This window comes from Tupaia chinensis, unplaced genomic scaffold (genome assembly GCF_000334495.1).
Source record: "Tupaia chinensis unplaced genomic scaffold, TupChi_1.0 Scaffold000127_2, whole genome shotgun sequence".
NCBI lineage: Eukaryota > Metazoa > Chordata > Mammalia > Scandentia > Tupaiidae > Tupaia > Tupaia belangeri.
In genome coordinates this window covers 1,447,277-1,469,787 of record NW_006159596.1, presented here as the reverse complement: position 1 = coordinate 1,469,787, position 22,511 = coordinate 1,447,277, and the positions used below count along the sequence as shown (strand labels likewise).

Sequence of the window (22,511 nt, the reverse complement as noted above, 5' to 3'; positions counted from 1 at the left end):
AAACGTTATTGCCTCCAAGCTAAACCTCCTCTCCTCTACTGTGCCACAACAATGTATAACCTTTTCTGTTCTGGCAATGAGCATTCACTTCTCACACTCCCGTAATGCCTCTCCCTTGAGCAAATCTCTGTCACAAAATGTTCTCAAAGGGGAGAAAGAGTGCATGAAATGATTATGAACACTGGAATAAAAATGAAGAGTACATACATTTTCACATAGAAAAATACATACAAATCCAAGTAGCTCTTAAAATAGAGAAGAATCAGGATGGACATTTTCAAGAAAAAGATTCTGCTTTCTAAACTGTAAATGGTGCCAGTAAGACACTGATTTTTATACCCAGCTATTACACCATATTTATATACAAAGAGAGGTTGGTCTAGGTTCATTGATAACCCCTGGTTTCTCCCATTTCTTTGAAGATTGTCTTTCAGAATGTATTTAAACTGCAACTGTCACAACTGTATTTTCAGACTATTCTTGTCACTGGCATACTCTCTTCAATCTGGCACATACAAAAATTCACTTCAACACTGATTCACGTTTGTGTTCTAAAACTAAAATAAGTCTTCCTGCTACTTCAATGCCATAATATTTCATTACTACTTTGGCATTTTACTAATTATTACAGAAACAAGAGCCTACATATGGACTTTAAGACTACATAAAATTCTAACATACACATGTTGAAAGCAAGAATAAGTAGGAAGGCAGACACAATTATCATTTCTTTTTTCAGGTATGTCACCATCACATGAAAGTCAGAAGTTTCATGTTATAGTCTAATTTATAACTAGTGACATTTAATTTAGCTTCCACACTACTTAGGATTTGTTGGTGGCTTTTATATCAATTCTCTACAAAACTACCTCAAATGGTTATCTTAAACAAAAACAAAGAAATTTCTATTGGGTCATCAGAAAAGTTATGACACATTTTTGCACAGAAAAAATATCTCATGACTTTTCCAACAACCCAATACAATGTACAGATGGAGGTGGTGGATTTAAAGAACATATTGATCAAACTTCAAAATGACATTTTCTTAATATCATTATACTTTTAATCTCCCTGGAAGGGGAAAACTTTAATTACTAAAAGTTTCTATTTCCATAATCCAAGAATTCTTTTATTGAATTATAAACCAGTTAATGATCTGATCTCAACTGTTGAAAGGTCAAAATACAAAAATAAGTATTATCAGCATGAAACTCGACCAACTACTTTCCATGTAAGAGTAACACTGTAATATAGTGAGCTTTCATGATTAACACTTGATCCTTGTCAAGATTTTTCTACACATCATAAAATTCTAGCTGGATGATTAAAGCATGAAAATATTTTTTAAAAAATTAAGTGAAAACACTCCCAAAGTTGGGAAGTCTCCCACAACAAACCAATTTTTAAATTCCTATAATACTGAAAAGCTAAACTACCACTATTATAATAAAATAAATTTAAAAAATACTTTCTTTTCGAGAAAATAATAATTTTAATGCATGCACTTTTAATGTATGTGCTATACAACACTGTATCTATTATTGTCCATTCGGGTATTTCTTATCACTCTTCTATTTCATAAGTCTGAAGAAAGCGGTCTGTCAATAGACATGAACAAATACTGAAGTCTCAGGTCTTGCTGTATCACATACATGCCAGGCCTTAAACACTTGTTATATACCACATTAACAGATGTGCTCAATTTCATCATGTTTTAGATTATAAGATGTCTTTAACAGGTTGGTTTCTGCAGGACTTAAGGAGAACTTAGTAATCAGATGAACTTAAACTATCTTTAAATTCTTAGTTTGCTGTGAGTACAGATGTCTAAAATACACCAAGAAGAAAGAGTTCCCATTAGAATCTCATCACTATCTAACCTCTCACAGGATTTGCTGCCTCCTGAGATTTTAGGAGAATAAAGCTATATGAAAATGCACAGTTATCGTCCTCAAGCTACTAAAGAACCCCACAACTATTAACATGAAGTTCATACATCAGTATCTAGAAACACCATGGAGCCAGAGCAAAGAGAATCAAGAGTTAACAGTAAGTCAAATAAATCAACAATATTTAACTGAGATGTTATCAAAAGCATTAAGCTTCCTTCTTATTTAAGTTTCAAGGTCAGCTTTATTGAATTAGGAACTGTCTTTCAAATTTAATCAAGATTTTCTTAGCAAATAACATCTCTTCATAAACATATACATGTGGAGAAGCCTCATTAAAGGCCCATACGTCAAACACTACCTAAGGTTCTTTTTTAAAACTGACAAAAATCAAACACCAAAGATGAGAAAATGCCTTTATGTCTTGTGATATTTTCAAGTGTGTTATTTAAAAACAAAAATGCTGCTCATCAATACTGTCATTCTCTTATTATATGACATATTCAATAATCAGAGAAACCAGAAAAGGAGGCCATGATTCTTCATCCTCTCTGACATATCTAAGCTCTTGTTATTATTAATAAAGCAATGTTATGACATGTGACTGAGAACAAAAAAATGCAAAAACCAGAAAACTGTTCTTATTGTTAATTAACAGAAATAAAAATATGACAAAATTAAAAACAGTGATTTTCAAACTAAAACAAAAAAACTTAAGAGAGCTTTAAAACAGATACCAACTTGACAGCTACAATACATAAAATGCAAAATCAACTTCTACACATTTTAATCAACAAATTCAATACAAATACCTGATTTATACTTTTACACTAACGGGCGGAGTCCCAAGTTCCAAACTGTAGTTCACGTGACTCTACAGAGGGATCTTTGGAAGGATAAGGTACCTTTGGAGAACAGTGTATAAACAATTGTAAACATACACTGATTGTCCACTAGCTTTCTTAATAGAATTTCTGAAATATTTTTGTAGGAAATTATATATAAGAGTGAAATTGATCAGATAATTTCTATTACAACATATAAATTCTGTTGTGTGTGCAAAATGTGGTAGAAATAGAAGATATTGTGAATGATTTATGTTTTTAAGGTAAGTGCTACATTACAATCCATTAGGAGTCCTTTAATCTTTTCATGAAACTTCTCTCTGTACAGGTTGAAATACATAATGCTTTCTGGTTCTTCTTCAAACCAAAACTTATCAAATTCATAGACAAGATAACCTGCAGTTAAAGCAAACAAAACATACAAACTTCATGTACTGAAATTACATTCTTACTACCTCATTTTTATAAAGTATTCAATATATAACCACCCTGTAAATTCCACATTAGAATACAATGATAAAAAATAAACTTAAAGCTATCAGAAATCCAGGAAAGGGAAGAAACAGTTAATAGACAAAACAATGTAAAGTTCTCTGTTCGAAAAGAAAAAAAAAATTGATATTTTTACTCTATAAAAATTAAAATTAAAAAAATAAACACTCTTAGAAAAATTATATAAGATCTTTTTTTGAAATTATATAAGATCTTGAAAACATGTTTATTGAATAAAATTTTAAATAACTTGAATAAAAGAAAAAAGCAAATTAGAAACCTAAGTTAATTTATAATAGATATTTTTATATACTCAAAATAAAAAGCAATTTCAAAAGAACATTGTACATTTACTATCTGTCTCAAAAATTAAAAGTCCTTCAACCTGAGAATCTTAACACTTTCAAAAGAAACCTTGAGAATAGGAAAAAAAGTTATCCCCAGAGACTCCTGAAGCAGAAAAATTAAAGGAATAAGAAAAAGACAAGACAAAATATAGAAAAACTGTTGGCTACTTGATTTCTAAATCTAAGAGTTATTTCTACTTCTTTCACTAAACTATTAGCATCTTCTCATTCTAAGAACACATGCATTCTTGGGGTCCAGCAGGTGGCATGGTGGTTAATGTGCTGGACTCCCATATGGCTGACCATGGTTCAAATCCCAGACCTGGCAACTTGAAAAAAAATCACACAATGCATGTGTGATTTTCCAGAAGGACAATGGAAAAGAGACTGTGATATGGCTATTCCCTGGGGGTGATTTCTCACTTTCCCTCTTAATGAGTTTCTCTCTCTCTCTGTCTCTCTCTCTCCCTCTCCAATGAGTACATGCACCCTATGGCAGAAATCTTTAATAAAAAAGAAATGCATTCTAAACAGGCCTAATATGTTTTTTTAAGATTCTCATTACAGTAGCCACATTAACCCCCAAGTGTGAAAAAGTAGTTCATGGAACATATAGAAACATATATGTGAATATTCATATTTACAAATATATATGTGAATTTAAGTGTGAATTTTAAAACAACCCTAAGTCCTGTTTTGCATTCAACCAAATGTATTGAATCAGTTTAAAAGTGCTTCCATAGAGCTTGCTACACGTTCATTTGCTCCCATGACACTGCACTACTACTACCCCTATTTTCCCAAAGAGGCAACAGGGACAGCGAGGTTCAGTGACGTGCCCAAATCACAGAGTTTGTAGGCGGTCTCTACTGTGTTAAAGCACTAGCTTGTAAATTGGACTTTTGTTTTCACCAGAATCTCATTATACCTTCTAAAAGACTTTTTAAAAGGAGAGTGACTTATTTCTACTAAACAGGGAGAAATAGAGACTTTACACAAAAGCGTGGCTAAACTATCATAATTATTTAGTATGAAAACAATGGAAATTATATTTCAGTAGTATTGGTCATAAAGCAAGCATTGATAGTTAAGAACTAGGGCCAGTAGGTGGTATGGTAGTTAGGGTGCTGGACTCCCACATGGCTGACCATTGTTCAAATCCTGGACCCAGCAGCTTGAAAATCATGCTGGGCCCATGTGCATGCGTGCCCAGAATTCTGAGAGGAGATCAGAAGAGAAGGGACTGTGGTGTGGCCATTCCCTCTTGGGGTGATTTCTTTCTTATCTTCCGTCTCTCTGTCTCTCTCCAGTGAGCACATGTACCATATGGCAAAAACTTAATAAAATAACATTTAAAAAAAACTAAAAATTTAAGAACCATCGAATTTCAACATTGAAATAGCACTTCATAAACAGACCGGTTTAAGAAAGGTTTCAGATTAATCTCTTGAAATGTAAAAAAATAATTTCTGCCAACCAGGATACGTGAAAAAAATCAAAGAATGAAGAGTCTAAAGAAATAACGTCTCTATCTTGGTCCCCCCAAAAAAGAGCATGGTAACCTTGTAATCGTTTTTAAATGTTATTTTCTATCTTTAGTTCATTAAACATTGTATGTTGTGTAGAGGTCAGGACAACAGCGCATGGACAGAAACTATCCATAAATAAAGCGAATGGAGTCTGTACTGTTCCCATCTCTACCCGCAGTGCTCTGAAAAGGATGACATGCAATGAAAAGACTCAGACTAATGTTCTGGGCAGCAGGAAGAGCCAGCCATCCATTCAGATGTTATAGCCTGCCACTTTTTTAGTAGTTCTGGTTATTAGGTTTTAACTCTTTGCCATTTTTACGTTCTTACGATTGCTTTTTCATTCCTGTCAGTAATACGGCCCATTGGAATGACCACATAGGCCTGGAACAAACTGCTCACATGTAAAGTACTAGAAAGTTCGTGCTTCGGGGTGAGGTGGTTGGTCTATAAGGTAAATCAGTGTCAGAGAAAGACTGGCTCAGACAGCCGAGACCGCAACGGCTAAGGTGATTTAGTGAGACGCCAGCACACGGCAGGGGAAAATATCACGATTCTAGAAGGCTGGCAGGGACACGCTTGACTTAGGACTCCTAAAGCTTTCAGGAAAGTGATAGAAAAGAGCTGTTTCCATGAAGCACAGACACTGTCCTTTTGACTCTAAGAGGTCACCTACACATACTGGGGTGATTTTGACCCAGGCTGCTCATTTACATCTAGGAGCAGGTAAGGCATGTAGCCAGAGAGGGCCAGGAGGGTGTTGAAACAGAATGACAATGACTTGGGAATGGTAAAGGAAGCTTCTTGTGTCTCTAGAGGTAGTCCACTCAGGTAGGCCCACCAACACTGTTCCACAGGACCTGAAAAACCTGTTCTGCCACCTGAAGATAAGTTGCCCTGACTCCTACGTATTGTATCCATCCCCACAGGATCCTTTATCCTTATCCACTAAAAAAGAAAAGAAAAAAAAAAAGGATCTGGACACACAGTTCTGGGACTAGGGAGGGGTGGGACTACAGAGATATACTTTGGCGTCATTAGAACACAGACAGCACCTTGAGCAGAGCACTGGCTGCTTCTAGATGAGATCACTTAAGGTAAGAGTAAGGACTAGGGGCCAACAGGTGATATGGTGGTTGGGCACTGGATTCCCACATGGCCAACCATGGTTTGAGCCCCAGACCCAGTGGCTTGCTTTGTCACTTTCTGTCTCTCTTTCTCTTTCTCTGCCTCTCTCTGGTGAAAATATGTGCCCTATAGCAAATTTAAAAAAAATAAGAAGAAGAATAGATAAATAAATAATTCTTTTAAAAAAAAGTATAAGGACTGAAGAGTGAAGAGGACTCAGGGATGGGCTCTGAGTTATTCCTACTTTTAAGAAGGCAGAGGATGTCTGGAAAACCCAATGGGGCAGGAGAAAAGCCAGAAGACTGTAGCATCAGAAAATACACGAATCCTAAATTTACATACATGTGAGAAACTGCCTCGTTAAACTTTTTTATCAGCAAATATAGAAAATGAAGTACAAAATACTCGGGGATTCATCCAGAATTATTTTCCAATTTTTCAAAGACCCTAGGCCCAGCTACAATAATGTGCATTGCTAGACAGTACTATTTGATAGGCTGAGGCCTCATGAAAGGCCCAGGTTTGATTCCCAGCTCACCCTAAAAGTAGGTTCAGTAGCTTAAGCCTGTAGTCCCAGCTACTTTGCACGCTGTGATGGGAGGATCATGAGCTAGCAGCCAGCATGGACAAGATATGAGACTGTCTCAAAAGAAAATCCTAAATAATACAATGTAACTATAAGCTATATACTTGATAGAGGAATTAGATTAAAATGAACATTATACCTTCCTAGTGGTTTAACGATTCTCTTAGAAGGATCTAGTTTTAACTCATTTTAATACTCACAATAGAACTGATGAAAGTGTTCCATTGTTGGTGTTCCAGGAACAAAGTTGTAGAGATGAAACTTCAAAGCTTCACTCTTCAGTAAGCTATAAGCCATCTCTGTAAGATTGATCCCAACTATTGCATAAGAATACCTATGTCAGAAACATTACCAGTTATACCAGCTAGCCGAAGGGCTCATCAAATAAATTTAACATTATGCAAGGAATTAGTAAAAAGTTACTTTGTTTCATTCTAACACAGCATTAATGTGATAATCTCTGCATAGTAAGAAAAATAAACTAGAATGGATAAAAAAATTTGTTTTTTAAGGGCTGGTGATTTTCCAGAAGTGATCTACAAAATACAAATAAAGTTCTTTTTCACATATCTAAAAACCAAAATTCTTTAAAGAGAAAGGAGAGAGAGAAGAGAATGATATATGCAAAATCTAAAATACACTAGGTAATATATTTTCTTCTTTATTATCAAGGTATTTGTTTTAATTATCTAACACTTATGTTTTCTAAAAGATTAGGTATCATCAGAGTAAAAAGTACTGATAAAGCTAAGAATATGACCTCAGTTTGTATTCCACTGTAAAATTTTCAAAGCTCTTCCCCCAGTGCCTTATTCTTATTTCAAAGCTAATTTCTATTCCTATTTTCAAATCTATTTCTCAGAAAAATTTGTGTAAAGGCCCATATCTCCACTTCATAAAATACAAAATTGGCTTATCATACTATTCCTTGAATGTCATGTACTATCATTTATAAAATTCTTATTAATTTAAATTAATTTCTCAGTTTAAGAAATAAATGTCTTCAAACTCATCTAATCATCTTCAATGAAAGAGAATCACAGTTTAATATACCCAACTTACCCTAATTTTGGATGATTTGAGCGGGAAAGAATCTGATGAGCTTCATTGGTATAATTTTCACTGAAATACCTAGAAGAGTTTAAAGAAACAATGACACAATCATATGTCATTCAAATTCAAGCTATCCAGAAGCAACTTAAAAAGTCACTATCAAAATGGCAGTCCTAGGGACCAGCAGTTAGTGTAATGGCTATGTCACTGGACTCCCATGTAGTCGACCGCAGTTCGCGTCCCGGACCCAGTGGCTTAAAACTCACACTGGGCGCGTGTGAGTGCAGTGCCCAAGATCCTGAGAGGAGAGTAGAGGAGAAGTGATTGCAGCGTGGCCATCCCCCCTGGGGGGTGATTTCTCACTTTCTGCTGTCTCTCTGTCTCTCTCTGTCTGTCTGGCGAGCGCACGCACCCTATAGCAAAACCTCTCAAAAAAAAAAAATAATAATAAAATGGCAGTCTTACTAGTACAACAATCATACCAATCTCCATCTCAAATTGTTTCAGTGACTCACAAATGCATCTCAGAATTTAATCTCAAACCATCAAACCTATCTAGTACAGATCACAAGCCCTTGGCAAGACTGTGAAGTCTCTTAATAGATGAATTATCTAAAATGAGATTTCCTACCAACTTTTTAAAAAAGGGAAAACTCTGTAGAGTTCCTTTTGTTTATTTGCTTGCTCTATTTCTATACAACAGTCAACACTGACCTATTAGGATACTCTTCCTCTTACCTAGGCTTATTCGTTCTATTGTAACTTAAACCTGTACTGTTTAATGTCATATTCAATAGAATCGGAAGAAAGTCAATGACGTCCCTTTTGTACACTGATAAGCGATACAACTAAAATACTAGATGTAAAACAGAAGTGCTAGTAGGTATGAGAGAAACACATAAAACTATCTATATATAGGCTCATACTTCCTTTGGCCTATACTAATACAACACCCTAAGTCCCTAAAGATAGGGACTAATGGCTCAGTGGCAGTGGTGCAGACAGTGGCAAACTGCTCTGCAGTGCTGGACTCACGTAGCTGACCAGGGTTTGGATCCAAGATGGCCCTAAAAAGCTTTATAGAAAACTTTAATGCTTACAAAATTCAAGTATTACAGGAAATTCCAAGTGTGTGCATACCTGAAACCCTGGCTAGCTGGAGGGCTAGGAGAGGAGATAGATGGTGGTGTGATAAGACCCCGTGTGGATATCTATCTGCTTGTCTCTGTCTCTTGTCTCTCTCAAGTACATACTATCTCTCATGCACTTGCTCTCATACTCTCGTGAAAGAAATAAAATAAACTTTAGGAAACATTATGTAAGAACCAAATCTGCTCACTCTTCAAATCACCTCACAAAGCAATGGTACTCATGCATGCGGAGACACACACTTTCCCCAAAATAGTTATCCATATTCACCTAAGTACTTATTCTCAATATTAGCATAATGTAGCTTGATTTCAGAATTAATCTATCCAAACTTTAATGGTTAGCTCCCCTTCTAGACATTTCACAATCAGTCATAATTCATGAATAAACCCAAACACTAGTATCTGTATATTCGCTATATATTTACAGAAAGAAAATAATCTTCTAGCTTATTTTCTAGAATAGTTTTGGCTATCCATTATGATTTCTGTGTTTTTAGATTTCATACATGTACCTAAATCATAAGCACCAAAAACCTGTTAAAAATTAAAAAAGAAAGTTCATAGAAGCTCTGAAAAGTCAAAGATTTAGTTGGCTTTCACAGAAGGTGAACAAACTGGTGGACAGACTTTAGTGTCATCTCATCTGGTTATATTTTTCAACAAGGAATCAGAGAGTCCCAAGAGGAGAGGGTAAAAGTAGTAAGAAAGGAGTGTATGTAATTCTTTCAGAGGTATCAGAAGGGGAGTGGAGAAAAGAGGAAAGCATTAGTAGGCAAAAGAATCTCACTCTCATTCACATGAATATTTCATATTGTCACCAGTACGTTATTAAATAATTCTAGTGCTGCAGCTATTAAAAACCAGAGGCGGGGGGACCAGCAGTTAGCGTAATGGCTATGTTGCTGGACTCCATGTAGTCGACTGCAGTTCACGTCCCAGACCCGGTGGCTTTAACTCACGCCGGGTGCGTGTATGTGCATGCCCAAGATCCCAAGAGGAGAATGGAAGAGAAGGGATTGCGGTGTGGTCATCCCACCCGGGGGGTGATTTCTCGCTTCCTCTTTGTCTCTCTTTGTCTTTCTGGTGAGTGCATGTGCCCTACAGCAAAAATCTCTCTCTCAAAAAAAAAATTAAATTAAATTAAAAAAAAAAAAGAGACAGGGCTAGTCAGGTGGTGTGGTGTGGTGTTTAAGGTGGCTGCATCCCACATGGCCAACCGTGTAGTTCCAGTCTCAGGACAAACGGCCTGAAAAACATGCTGGGTGTGTGGGTGTAGGTGCCCAAAATCTCAATGGGAGAAAGGAGGAGAAAAGACTGAGGTATGGCCACTACTCTGAGGGGTCATTTCTTGCTCCCTCCCCCCCACTTCTGTCTCTTGGCAAGTGCATGTGCTCTACAGTAAAAACAAAAACAAACAGCAACAGAGACAATATGAAACAATTAGAATTTAGCCAGATTGGAGATTACATGTAATTTCATTTAGAGAAGAAAAGAAAGCTTATTTCCACTTACACAAGATTGATCAATCCAAGGATACCCATGCCTCTGAAGTCTGTTTTGGGGTCATCACCCTGGAAACCAATTTCAGCCCACTGCTTGGAGATTCTAGCATTCAACTTTTTCATGGGCATTAGAAGGTTCCAAAGCTGCACAAACATGCTTCCACGTTACAAATAATAGTGCTCTTAATTTACCAAGACATGTTCCTTCTTATAGTTCATATAACTAGTAACCAAATGCTCTCAATCAGACAAATCAGAGACTATGTTTAGAAAACTTTTCAACTGTCCTAAAAGATGTAGTATATATATCCAAATTTTAAATTACCATAAAAGGAGAGTTTCAAAAGGTACCAAATACTAACACAGAAATCTAAAACAGACAGATGTCATTAGTTACTAATTAATACATACACAGTATACCAGAATTGATAAACTGCTTGCTTGAGAAGAGTATAGAACGAGGTACTTGGCCCTTGTTTCAGCCACTATATACTCAAATAAGCTGTATTACAATGGTGGGTGTTTAGTCCCTAATCAAAAGAAGGAAATTAGTAAGGAAAGGAAATTAGTAAGGAAAGGAAAGGAAAGTATGAAATGGTACGGACCAGTATTTCAATCTATATTATTATTTTATAAATTTTCAGTTTTAAAAGAAAAATGAATGGGCTAGTCCCATGGCCAGATATCTGACAGTTAAGCATATAGGAGTCCTGGTGGTCTTACATGGTAGCCTTGGCCATATCACCAAGGCCTTATCCTTGGCATGATTAAATTCTTTGCTGAATTCCTAAGGAGATGCTAATGGGAGCAAATCACATGTACTGGTGATGAAAGTTGGGGCTGGATAAACCTGGTCTAATGACTGGATTTAGCTTCACAACTAAGGCCCTGATCTGATTTTATTTTTTTAATTTTTTAAAATTTTATTGAATTTATTTATTTTTATTTTTATTTGACCATAGAGGAACAGAGTGAGAGTGAGAGAGAGAGTGTTAGAGAAAGAGAGAGAAAGTGACAAAGAAAGCTGCCAGGTCCAGGACTCAAACTGCAGTAAGCCATGTGGGAGTCCAGCATCCTTAACCACCACATCACCTGCAAGGCCCCTGACCTGATTTTAAAGCAAGGTCATAAGTCTTCGCATTTAATTTAGGTATTTGTTTTGCAAATTTTTATAAACTTTTAAAAATTAATTTCTGTGACTCTCTTTTCTTAATAATGTGTGGTATTGAATTTTGAAAATGACTACATTTTCTTTATTTTGTACTGATTAACTTGTTGGGATCTGATATTTGGTAGTTTTTAAGTCCTTGGTCTTAAAAATTATATTTATTTAAAACCAAGTCATATTATTTTATTTTATTTTTGATTGCTTGTTTATATGCTAGAGGGCATGTGTACTCTCCAGAGAGAGGAAGAGAGAGAAAACACACCCTAGTGGGGTGTGGCCACAATCCCCTTTTTTCCATTTCTCTACCCTGTGAGGAATTGGTACACACACGCGCATGTGTCAGGGGGTTTTTTAAGCCACCATGGTCAGGATTTGGACTCCGTGGTCAGCAATGTGGAATCCAGCTCCCTTAACATCTAGGCCATGGGACTAGTCCATTCCTTTTTCTATAAATTTATAATTTAATTCAGAATTAACAGCATTACAATAAAACCTCAGTATATTCTAATGATGCTCAGCAGCAAATTATAAAATTAGTTAACTAAAAATATTTCCTATCAGTGAAATCGAACATAATAAAATTCTCTGAAAGGCAAAGAAAGCCTCTAGAATTTGCACAAGATAAGACATTATTCAGCTCAAGCCTGATTTATATTTTTAGTACTCAACAACTCTAAAGAGAAAAAAATTTACCTTCAGGAGTAGCTTTTCATGTTGTAGGTTATCTGAATCATATGGCTTTTTTCTCACATTTTCTACATCCAAATAGAGCTGTTTATAACCAGTTATTTGTAGTAAGCATGTCTTCATGCAGATTTTAAAACTGAAAATAATAAAATTACTTTTAAAAAAAATCATACCTTATCACAATAAAGCAATGCCTTCCATTGCCTGTGGTTTATGTCTGTTTAGAAAGCATGCCCCTTCAGTTTAGCACAGGCACCAAGAGCCTCCCTAAACACAAAACACCAGGGAAAGTTCTACAGAGACCACGAGAAAGCAGCGATTAGCAAGAGGGTGAGACGTGGTAGAAATGGGGAATGCCGCAACTCCAAGGGCTTGTCCTCTTCATGTTTCTCTGGGAACCCATATATTCTCAAATCTTTATTGCCAGATATCCCAACGGACCGAGTTTTCCAAGTAGACACACAACCAATAGCTCCATGATAGGTGGTCTCAGTTTCCCGAAATACAATGGCTTATCTTCCTTGAAGATAGCTGCTTTCTTAAGTCTCTAAGTCTTTTAATGCCATCACTAACTATTAGTTTCCCAAGCTAGAACACTCTGAGGTCTGACCAGCCTCTCTCTGTGAAGAATGCATCAAAAGTTCCCTCCTCCCTTTCCTTTCTGTCTCTGGAATGCCCCTCAATGTAGTCTTCATAGCATTTTCTGTCATGTATTTATGGCTTTGACATTTATTTACCTGAATGACTAGAAAACTTTCCTAACTGTTCTGTCTTTACTCTCTACCAGCCTGCCACACTGCCAAATCTATCCTCCATCTTGCTAAAATACATATCTGATAATATAGCATATTTGCTTAAAAATCAGAGGAAAGCATCTACATCCCTCTGTATAGCATGTAAACCTCCCTGCTATGTATCATCCACATCTCTAATGATGGCTCTGCAACAGTCAATGTTCCAGCTACAAAGACGTTCTTATCCTTCCTGGACACAGGTCCTTCTGTCTCTGTGCCTCACTGACACTGTTCTACCCATTCATCAAGGTCCAGCTCCAGGGTCACCTCTTCTGTGGAACTATCGTCACCGTTCCCTCCCATACCCTTTCCCGTGTCAGCTGCCTAATGCCCCTTCCTCCATATTACATAGAAAATGCTGAATGAAAAAAAAAAAAAAGATAAATACTTACTATGTCACCGTACTGGTGCTGGGAACACAAAAATGGGACTTAGAGTTTATTAGGGGAAGAACAGGAGTAAACAATGACTAGTACAGATAGTCCAATGGCAGGACTGTGAGAGGCCAGAACGAGGCCCCTGACTCAGATTCGAGGGGCCAGGGAAAACCTTCCTGGAGGACGGAGGAACTAAGTTTTGAAGGACAACAAGGACACAGTAGCCGGTTATTTTACCTTGAGAAAGTGATGGCAAGTTACCGTGAAGAAGGCAGATGGTAAAATTACAATGGGACTGGCCTGGGAGCCTACAGAGACGGCTGTCACTTCTGCTTCTGTCACCCACCTCTCACCTCTCTGGACCTGAATGCTCCTCTAGTGAAGTGAGGGGATTGAACCAGATGATCTCTTTAGTTTTATAACTGTGTCCACGCTCTACACCACATAGGCTATAAATGCAAAATAAAAAAGAAGAATGTAAAACAGCATACCTGGCATCCTTCTCAGGGTTAATATTCTTTTCTTTCATTATATCTTCTACACATTTCTCCACTTCACTCTCAACAACACGTGTTGCTTTCTGTAAAACCTATTTGTGTGAAAGAAAGTTCAATGTAAAAAAAAAAAAATCCCTTATAGTTTAAAAGGAATAAGTTTATGAATCAACTTTATAAAGCAGATGTCATAAGCCAAAGGAAATCAAATTTGTTTCAAAATCTCTCTTGGGCTAAAATCATGTGTAATCTGCAGTGTATTTATGCTGGGAAAATTCATTTTGCATACTGTAATGATATGCAGTGATTGAATGTATTAAAAAACATGTATTTTTTTTTGTTTGCTTTTGTTTTTAAATGAAAGAGAAGCAGCATGACGTATCAGAGAAAGGCTCTCTTCATTGAGATTTAACAGGTTCTCAGCTGATGACCTCTTAACAAATAAGCTGCCATCACAGGGTTCTTATAAAACAGATACAGTTTATAAGATTAAGAAAATTACATAGTTGGGACCAGCAGGTGGCATGGAAGTTAAGGTGCTGGATCCCATGTGGCCAGATTCATGGTTTGAGTCCTGGACTTGGTGGCTTGAGAATCACACCAGAGGTGTGTGTGTGTGTGCCCCAGATTCCAAGAGGAGAATGGAGGAAAAGGGACTGTGGTGTAGCCACCCCTGTGGGGGGGAGGAGGAGGTGGTGAATTCTCAGGTTCCCTCATTCTCTCTCTCTCTCTGGTGAACGCACGTGCCCTACAGCGATAACTTTAAAACATTAGATAGTAAAAATATACAGTATGTAGGAAAAAGATTGTAATGCATTAGTTAATTTTTTTTTCTTAATTTAGAAAAGCAGAGAGGAAAACTTAAATAATTTTGTTTTGTAATCGTACCACCAGAGAATACTGGTAACAAATGAGCACTGTCAAAAATAAAATCAGATCCAATTTAAAAACTGTACATGCTTATTGTGTAAACAGAACAGTTCCCAAACTGAGAGGCTTCGAATCAAAACAGTTTGCAGTAGTTTTAGCAGTTTATAAAGCATAAGAGAGGAAGCATTTTGACCTTTATAGTGATTACTACATTAATATTCCTTTTAAGGCAGAGATGTTTAAGCTGACTAGTTAAATTTCAATGAATCAGGCTGAGAAGGACATGATGCTTATGTTTTGTGTTTCAGTTATGATTAGAACAGGTGAAGACGTCAGGATAACTGAGGTTTTGACTATTTGGCTACGGGTGGTTGTTGGGCTTGGGGAATATCTAAATTACAGTCTCCATTTTTATTGCTCTTTAACAGCATATGCCTTTCTGGTCTTTTTTCTACACATCAAAAGATTTCTGGGCTAGCCTGTGGCATGGTGGTTAAAGCACTGGATCCCACATGGCCAAATGCATGGTTCAGGCCCAGACCCAGGAAACTATGGGGCAGCAAAAGAAGGTAGCTATGTGTTTACTCTCTTTACAATTTCAAGGCTAAACGAAAACACACTTCACAAGACAAGTCATTCTAAAGGGCTAAGCACCCAAAGAATTTCAAATCTGTGACATTCTGAAACACGACTTGTTTAAGGTCAGGTTGGAAAATGCATGAACTGCTTCCTATAGGTAGAAAGTTAGAGCAGGTATGATCCAGAACCCTTCTCAAAAAGCATACTATTACAGTGGTTCTCAGAGCACTGCCTCGCACCAGCAGGAGGCATCACCCGGCAACATTTCAGAAATGCACGCAAATCTGATTCAGAAATTCTGGGGGTGGTGCCCAGTAATCTGTATTTTAATAAGCCTCCAAAAGATTCTGATGCATGGTCAAGTTTGAAAACTACTGATATAATAGATCTAAAACATGCTATTGGGTCATCAGAAAAGTCATGACATACTTTTTTATGTATAAATGAGTCATGACTTTTCCAATACTTCTCCATTAATATATTACATTAATTGGGACCAGCAGTTGGCATAATGGCTATGTTGCTGGACTCCCATGTAGTCAACTGCAGCTTGAGTCCCAGACCTGGTAGTTAAAATCACGCCAGGCACGTGTGCATGTGTATCCAAGATCCCAAGAGAAGAATGGAGGAGAAGGGATTATGGTGTGGCCATCCTCCCTGGGGGGGAGGGGTAATTTCTCGCTTTCTGTCTCTCTGTCTCTGTCTGTCTTTCTGGTGAGTGCATGTGCCCAATAGCAAAATCCTCTCCCCCCACAAAAAATAAAAATACATATTACATTAATTGTAGTGTATGTGTTAGAATTAATGATACTGTTACTTTGGAAAATTGCATTTTAAGTATCAATTAAAGGAACTATATGGGTGGATAAGGCATAAATAAGTTTTTATAACCAGCAACTTGTTAGCTTTCTGGACCACCACACTGTCAATAAACAAACAAACAAACTTTTCTAAGATCCTGAACAAAAGAGCACTCTAGACTCCTCTCTCCAATATTCATTCATATGTATCAATTACTCTTACATAAATCATTCATAAATAATAGACTAACTGAATCAGTAAAGCACCTATTTTACAGGAACATAACAGGTATATTTATAACACACAACAATATCTATTTTGTTTCTGGCATGCATTAGTAACTCACACCAATATCACTACAAGATCAACATTTTTTTAACACTTTTTGACTCTGATCCACATTTTACATTAGGACCAAGAACAAATATACATATGGATATATAAAATATAGAGAGATGTGCACACACACACAGAAATAAAATTAAAATCTTACAAGATATTTAAACTTATATCTGACAACTTCTAAATATTTTCTATTTTGTTCCTCCTGTTGTTGTTTAATGCTGGCTGTGCCTATTATAGGATGTTAAACAATGGTCAAGATGTGATTTTTCAAGCTATCATGTCTGGGACTCGAAACCCAGTCAGCCCTATGGGAGTCCAGCACCTTAACCACTATGCCCCCTACTGGTCCCCCATGCCTTAGCTTTGCCATACCAAATAACCTATTGTAAAAACTGTGAACTAGTGGGACCAGCAGATGGTATGATGGTTACGTCACTGGACTCCCACATAGCTGACTGTAATTTGAGTCCTGGACCTGGTGGCTTGAAAATCACACTGGACAGTGTGTGTGTGTGTGTGTGTGTGTGTGTGTGTGTGTGTGCCCAAGATCCCAAGAGAAGAATAGAGGAGAAGGGACTGCGGTGTGCCTATGCTCTCTGGGGAGTGATTTCTTGCTTTCTGTCTCTCTGGCAAGTGCACATGCCCCATAGCAAAAAAAAATAAAACAGAAAAAAACTGGGCCTGGGAGGTGGCATGATTAGAGCACTGGACTCCCTCATGGATGACCATGGTTTAAGTCCCAGACGTGGTGGCTTGCTTTCTTATTTTCTTTCTCTCTCTGTCATCAAATTAATAAATAATAATAAATAAAATTAAGATATTCATTAAGAAACGAAACAAAACAAAAAAAGAAAAACCATGAACTAGCATAAGGAAATAATAGCATGTGATAGACAGAATTATTGGTCTTAATTTTTCACTGCCCGGTAACTGAATTATGTACCCACCTGCCTACCACAGCCTTACGGTAGACACAGTATATTTCTCCATCCCTTGACTTAGGCATGGCTACTGAGTTTACGTTAACCAATGGGATGTTAACAGATATGACACAAGGAGACAAATGTGTCTAGATGACCCACTGTGAGAACATTCTCCAGGTACTTACTCCTTTCTTCCCACTAACCTGGGTCCTTGAATGAGACAATGTAAAGGATCTGAACTTGGCACAAGCTTGAAGAACCTCTTCAGCTGACTCACAGACACATGAGTGAGAAACAAGACATTTTTTTTATGTCCTTGAAGTTTGAGAATGGTTTGTTACACTGCAAAAAGTGACTGAGCTATAAAATGAGTTAAGACTTGTTTTGGATCAAAAGCTACATGATCCAGCATTTTCTCTAACTATCCTAATTGCTTGTTTTTCTCTCACATACTCTATCCGGAGGACATGGTTTAAGAAAGATTTGCCTCTAAGATTCTGCTTTCCCAAAAGGATCAAGTCTTAAGGCAAAATAAACAAGTAAAACCTCAGAACAGAACAAATTATTCAAATACCTCTTTGTGCATAAAGCACACACAGAGAGAAAATATCTGAAAAGCAATATTACTTCTAAAGGGAGAAATTATCATTTAATGCTCTTACAGCAAAGCCTTTTCTAACAGGACACTAAAAATAACTAAATTCTAAAACTGAAGCTTCTCTTTAAAAAAAAAAAAAAAAAAAGTATGTCCAAGTTAGTTTTCTAGAACTGTCACCTTATATGATCCTACCTTATTCTTGGAGTATGTCAAGGAATTTTCTGGAAAAAAAGAAAAAGAATGTTAACCCTTAAATGCTGTGCGTGAATTAATCCACAAATAGTAAACATATCACACTAGTAAACTATTAAAGGACTTTAATAGTTCTAGAAGATATAATTTCTACAGGAATAACATGCAAACATTTAAAAATTTTATTCTTACAGTACAGAGAAGTAGATATGATTCCAAACACTTGAACTAAATACTACAGACCAAGCCTAATTTTCCTAATTATCCATTCCTATGCAGACCTTCAAAGAGTCCACTAATCTCTGCAAGTTCACCTGTGCTGCGCCAGTTAGTTCAGTTTCCAGAAACTCATCTCAAGACTACAGAGAGAATACTCTCTATTTTATTGGGTTGTCAGAAAAGTCATGCCATATTTTTCTTTTTTTCTATGCAAAAATGTATCATGACTTTTCTGATGACCCAATATTTCTACTTCTTTGCCTTACACACCAAGCATTTTGATTTGAGATGCTAACAAATGAATCGTACAACAAAGGAGCAAAGACCTTAGATTCTCTGGCCAACCATTCTCTAACCAAACAGCTTCTCCATTCTTGGTTTCTGTATTAAGAATGACAATAACACATTTATTGATGTAGTTTACTAAGTTCCTAGTACATTTACTGATAGTCTCACTTTTCTCAGCAATTTGAAAAATTCAAGAAAAATGCTTTCCCACAAAGTAAATCTTAACATATGTTCTTCCCCAACACTATGAAACAACAACCAGTATTGCTTAGAGCTTTCTTATCAAGAGTACTTTGTTCTTCTGAGCAGTCAAAAGGGCAAATCAAAACAGAAGGCAATGATGTAAGTCACTAATAGAGTTGGAAAAAAAGTACAAAAGTAATTAAGCTTCAATCACTCAACTGCCCTGGGGCACCTTCTGTCTCTCATTCTTCCAGTGGTAACTCAGATACATGTTCCAAGTGTCAACGCTCACCCCTCCAGTCTTACGGGGGTTGGTTTCTTTGTTGAAGCACACTTGATCACCACCAAAGGGGATCTAGTGAATTCATCATTTTCCACTTAACACACTGAGCACTAGCTGTTCCCTGGCCTTTACCTTGACTAAAAAAAAAGTGACTTCGAACCATATTTTTCACTCACCTGTGTTCTTAGAGCAGTACTTTAAAGTAAGCATTGAAAAATTTATATATTTTGGAGGCAACAGAGTAGCACTGTTAAAGAGAAATATGACATAGGCCACAATGTAAGCCACATGTGTACTTTGACATTTTTCTATAGCCATATTAGTAAGAAGAAATAGCTACCATTGTAATATATTTTAATCCAATATATCAAAAATATTATCATTTCAACATATGAGTATAAACAATTATAAGTAAGACTTTTCACATTCTTTTTTCATATGAAGTCTGATATGTAGTGTATATTTCACAGATATAAACTCTCAATCCAGACCAGCCACATTTTAAGTGCTCAGTAACCATATGTGGCTACCGCCTGTGGTATTGAGCAGTGTGGATTTTGAATCTATAATAATAATTTTTCCTAGGTACCACTGGATACATAAATACTGTCTTTGAACAAATAACTAAAAGGAATTAAAAGATGAAGGGGTGCCAAGTATAAAGTGGATCTAGTTTGAGGAACTGATCAGTAGAGTGAGCATTTCAAAGGGATTACAGAAGTCTAAAAATTTTTCCCTAGCTAATAGGTTGCAACTGTAACCTAGGGAACTACTGATAAATTTAGGATGATGATGATGCTAATTCTTTATACAGGGATAAAGACTTACATAATCAGCTTCCTTTTCAATAAAGTCATATAATTATAGAACTGGAAGGATTCAACTTGAGATTTCAAAGCTTCTGAAACTCAGTTTAAGAGACTTGATCAGGCAGAATACACAAGGAATACACCAGTCCATTCAGAGGTAAAATTTTTAGTTTTCAATTTTTTCAAATAACATTACCTATCCTGTGTGTCCTTTGTGCACCTACATAGGTATCAAAAATTCGCTGCAATTCACACTTCCCAGTCATCTGTCGTAAGAGCCATTTCATCCAAAATCGAAAAAAGTGCCCATAGAAGAACTCCCACAAAGAAATAAACATTTTTCCTGGAGAAGGAAATAGACAAGCTTAATGCCTTGAACTGAATGCAAGAGTTGAAAAAGAGTTTATCCAATTCACCAAATCTCAAGATATATTCGTACTTATCATTCCATTGTGTCTGTTTTGTGATAGTGTTTAACTCGGTATCCAAGAAAACGACAGTCTAATACCTAACATTTAGGCTAAATGATGGCTGGCCAAAAGATCAATTTATCACTTTTCAAAAACAGCAAAAATCAAATCAACTTAGAGTCTATTTATTTAATGGCTCAAAAGAATGATACATAGTACTGAATTACTGAATGTCATCTTAAGTTTCCTATTTTAATTTCTCATTCTTCTAGAATGGGGCTCAACAGTCCAAGAACAAGAGGACCCCGACTAAACAATTAACATATATCATATGCTCGAATTGTTTTTATAAGAAATAAGCTTTTCTTAATGCTTGTGGACAATTTGTTACAGTTGCCCCCACAGTCAGGCGATGCCAGCAAACAAAAACACTAATAGGCTTACTAATTAAAGTATACAAGTTGAAGACAGAGTAGATCTCACACTCAATCTTAATTTTCCATTCAATAGGGGAAGGGCAGAAATACCAACCAGAGGTTAAAAAAAATTTAAACTACACACTCCATAAAACTGATCTTAAGTCATAAGACATTTTTTCAGCTTCTTAAATGAAGAAGGGAGGAGATGCAAGATGCGGAGGCGGGGGGGGGGGGGGGGGGGGGAGGCACTTAAAATGAAAAACGCTCCTCTCTCTCCCGCCTTATACATTCCCACAGTCACATCATCTCTGGACCAGGGCCTGAGGGAATTGTCAAACTGGAAATCCCGCAGGTCAGTGCAGAAACAGTGCCTATCATACTGATGGGCTGATCTACATCTTTAAAACGAATCCACCTAGTCCGCGATCATCAGGACAAAAGAAGCAGAACTGCCAGGCGCAGCGAACACAAGCCTGGAGGCCTGAGCACCCAGACCTCAGGGAGTCGCTGCGCCGAGCCCCCTCCGGAGCCGGCCGAGCCCAGCTTGTGCGCTGCCCGCGAGGAAAGGATCGGCTGACACAAAGCCCCGCCAGCCCAGGCGCCCCGCGGATCTTCCGCAGGACACCGCGAGACTCGCGCAGCGCGCGCGACCTCAGCGCAGTCGCACCGAAGCAGCGCAGGGTGAGAAGAAAAGAAACCGCAACCACCTCACAGGAGCGGAAGAACTAGAGGGAGCAGGAGCTGCCTCGGTTTCCCCAACTGCAAACAGCCGGCAGCGGAAACGACGCTATTCGCGGAGCACTCCCTGCAAGCACCGCGACCCGGAAGTCAGGGAGCGAGGCCACGGGACCACCTTCCTGGGACCCTGCCCGGCCCCGCCCCTCCGGCCCCGATTGGCCCGCGCTCCACCTATTGCTAACGCAGGAAGGTCGAGCTCGAATGCCCCCGCGCGCGTGCTCGGATTACAGGGACTCCCTAACGGTTTCCGTGACAACGGCAACCAGGAGACACGCCCTGCCCCGGCGTGGTCTCCCCCAGCGCTGACTGGGAGACTTCTCTCCTGACACCCGCGTGGTTTGCGCAAATTGAAACCATGGACTACGCGACTACGCACTCCCAGGCTCTGAACACGGAAGAAACCCTGCACTTTCGGTAACTTAATTGCGCCAACGTGACTAGAGCGCATTCCCCTACAGTTAGTCTTAATTCTGTGAAGTAATTTTAATAGTCCAACTTTACAGAAGAAGAAAATGTATTTAGTTATACTGAGTTTGACTACCACCTACGTGGTTAGGTAAGGAGAGCCTTGTATGTTGAAATAAGTTTTTATTTTACCCTGCAGTAATAACCATTTAACAGTTAATACATCAAACATTTATTACATCACTGGTTATTTTTATTGAAAAAGTAATTTATGCACATAATTTTAAAGGACTTCAAACTGTACGTGCATTAATTCAGCAATTACTCAATGGGTTTTTGCGTACCAGCGAGTGTTCCAAAAGGGAGTCTCACACTACACAGGGAAATATTTAGTGTGTCAGGTAGTA

The 22,511-nt window shown here is 37.6% G+C and overlaps 1 protein-coding gene across 3 annotated transcripts; it reads right to left on the bottom strand.

The window, feature by feature from the left end:
- Positions 1-102: 102 nt before the first annotated feature.
- Positions 103-21,787, bottom strand: ELMOD2 (ELMO domain containing 2). 3 transcript variants are annotated; one of them, XM_006144634.3, is made up of 9 exons: positions 20,572-21,146; positions 20,329-20,475; positions 18,351-18,379; positions 14,040-14,137; positions 12,384-12,513; positions 10,533-10,666; positions 7,879-7,947; positions 7,017-7,150; positions 103-3,130 (listed from the first exon to the last, which is right to left on the bottom strand). In XM_006144634.3, the coding sequence occupies exons 1-9, from the start codon at positions 20,576-20,578 to the stop codon at positions 2,985-2,987; spliced, it is 894 nt and encodes a 297-aa protein (XP_006144696.1). In that variant the 5' UTR covers positions 20,579-21,146; the 3' UTR covers positions 103-2,984. The 3 variants fall into 3 exon arrangements, with proteins under 3 accessions (XP_006144696.1, XP_014441808.1, XP_006144697.1); XM_006144635.3 differs by lacking the exon at positions 20,572-21,146 and adding an exon at positions 21,669-21,787 and having other exon boundaries at positions 2,985-3,130; XM_014586322.2 differs by lacking the exons at positions 20,329-20,475; positions 20,572-21,146 and adding an exon at positions 19,500-19,692.
- Positions 21,788-22,511: the final 724 nt, after the last annotated feature.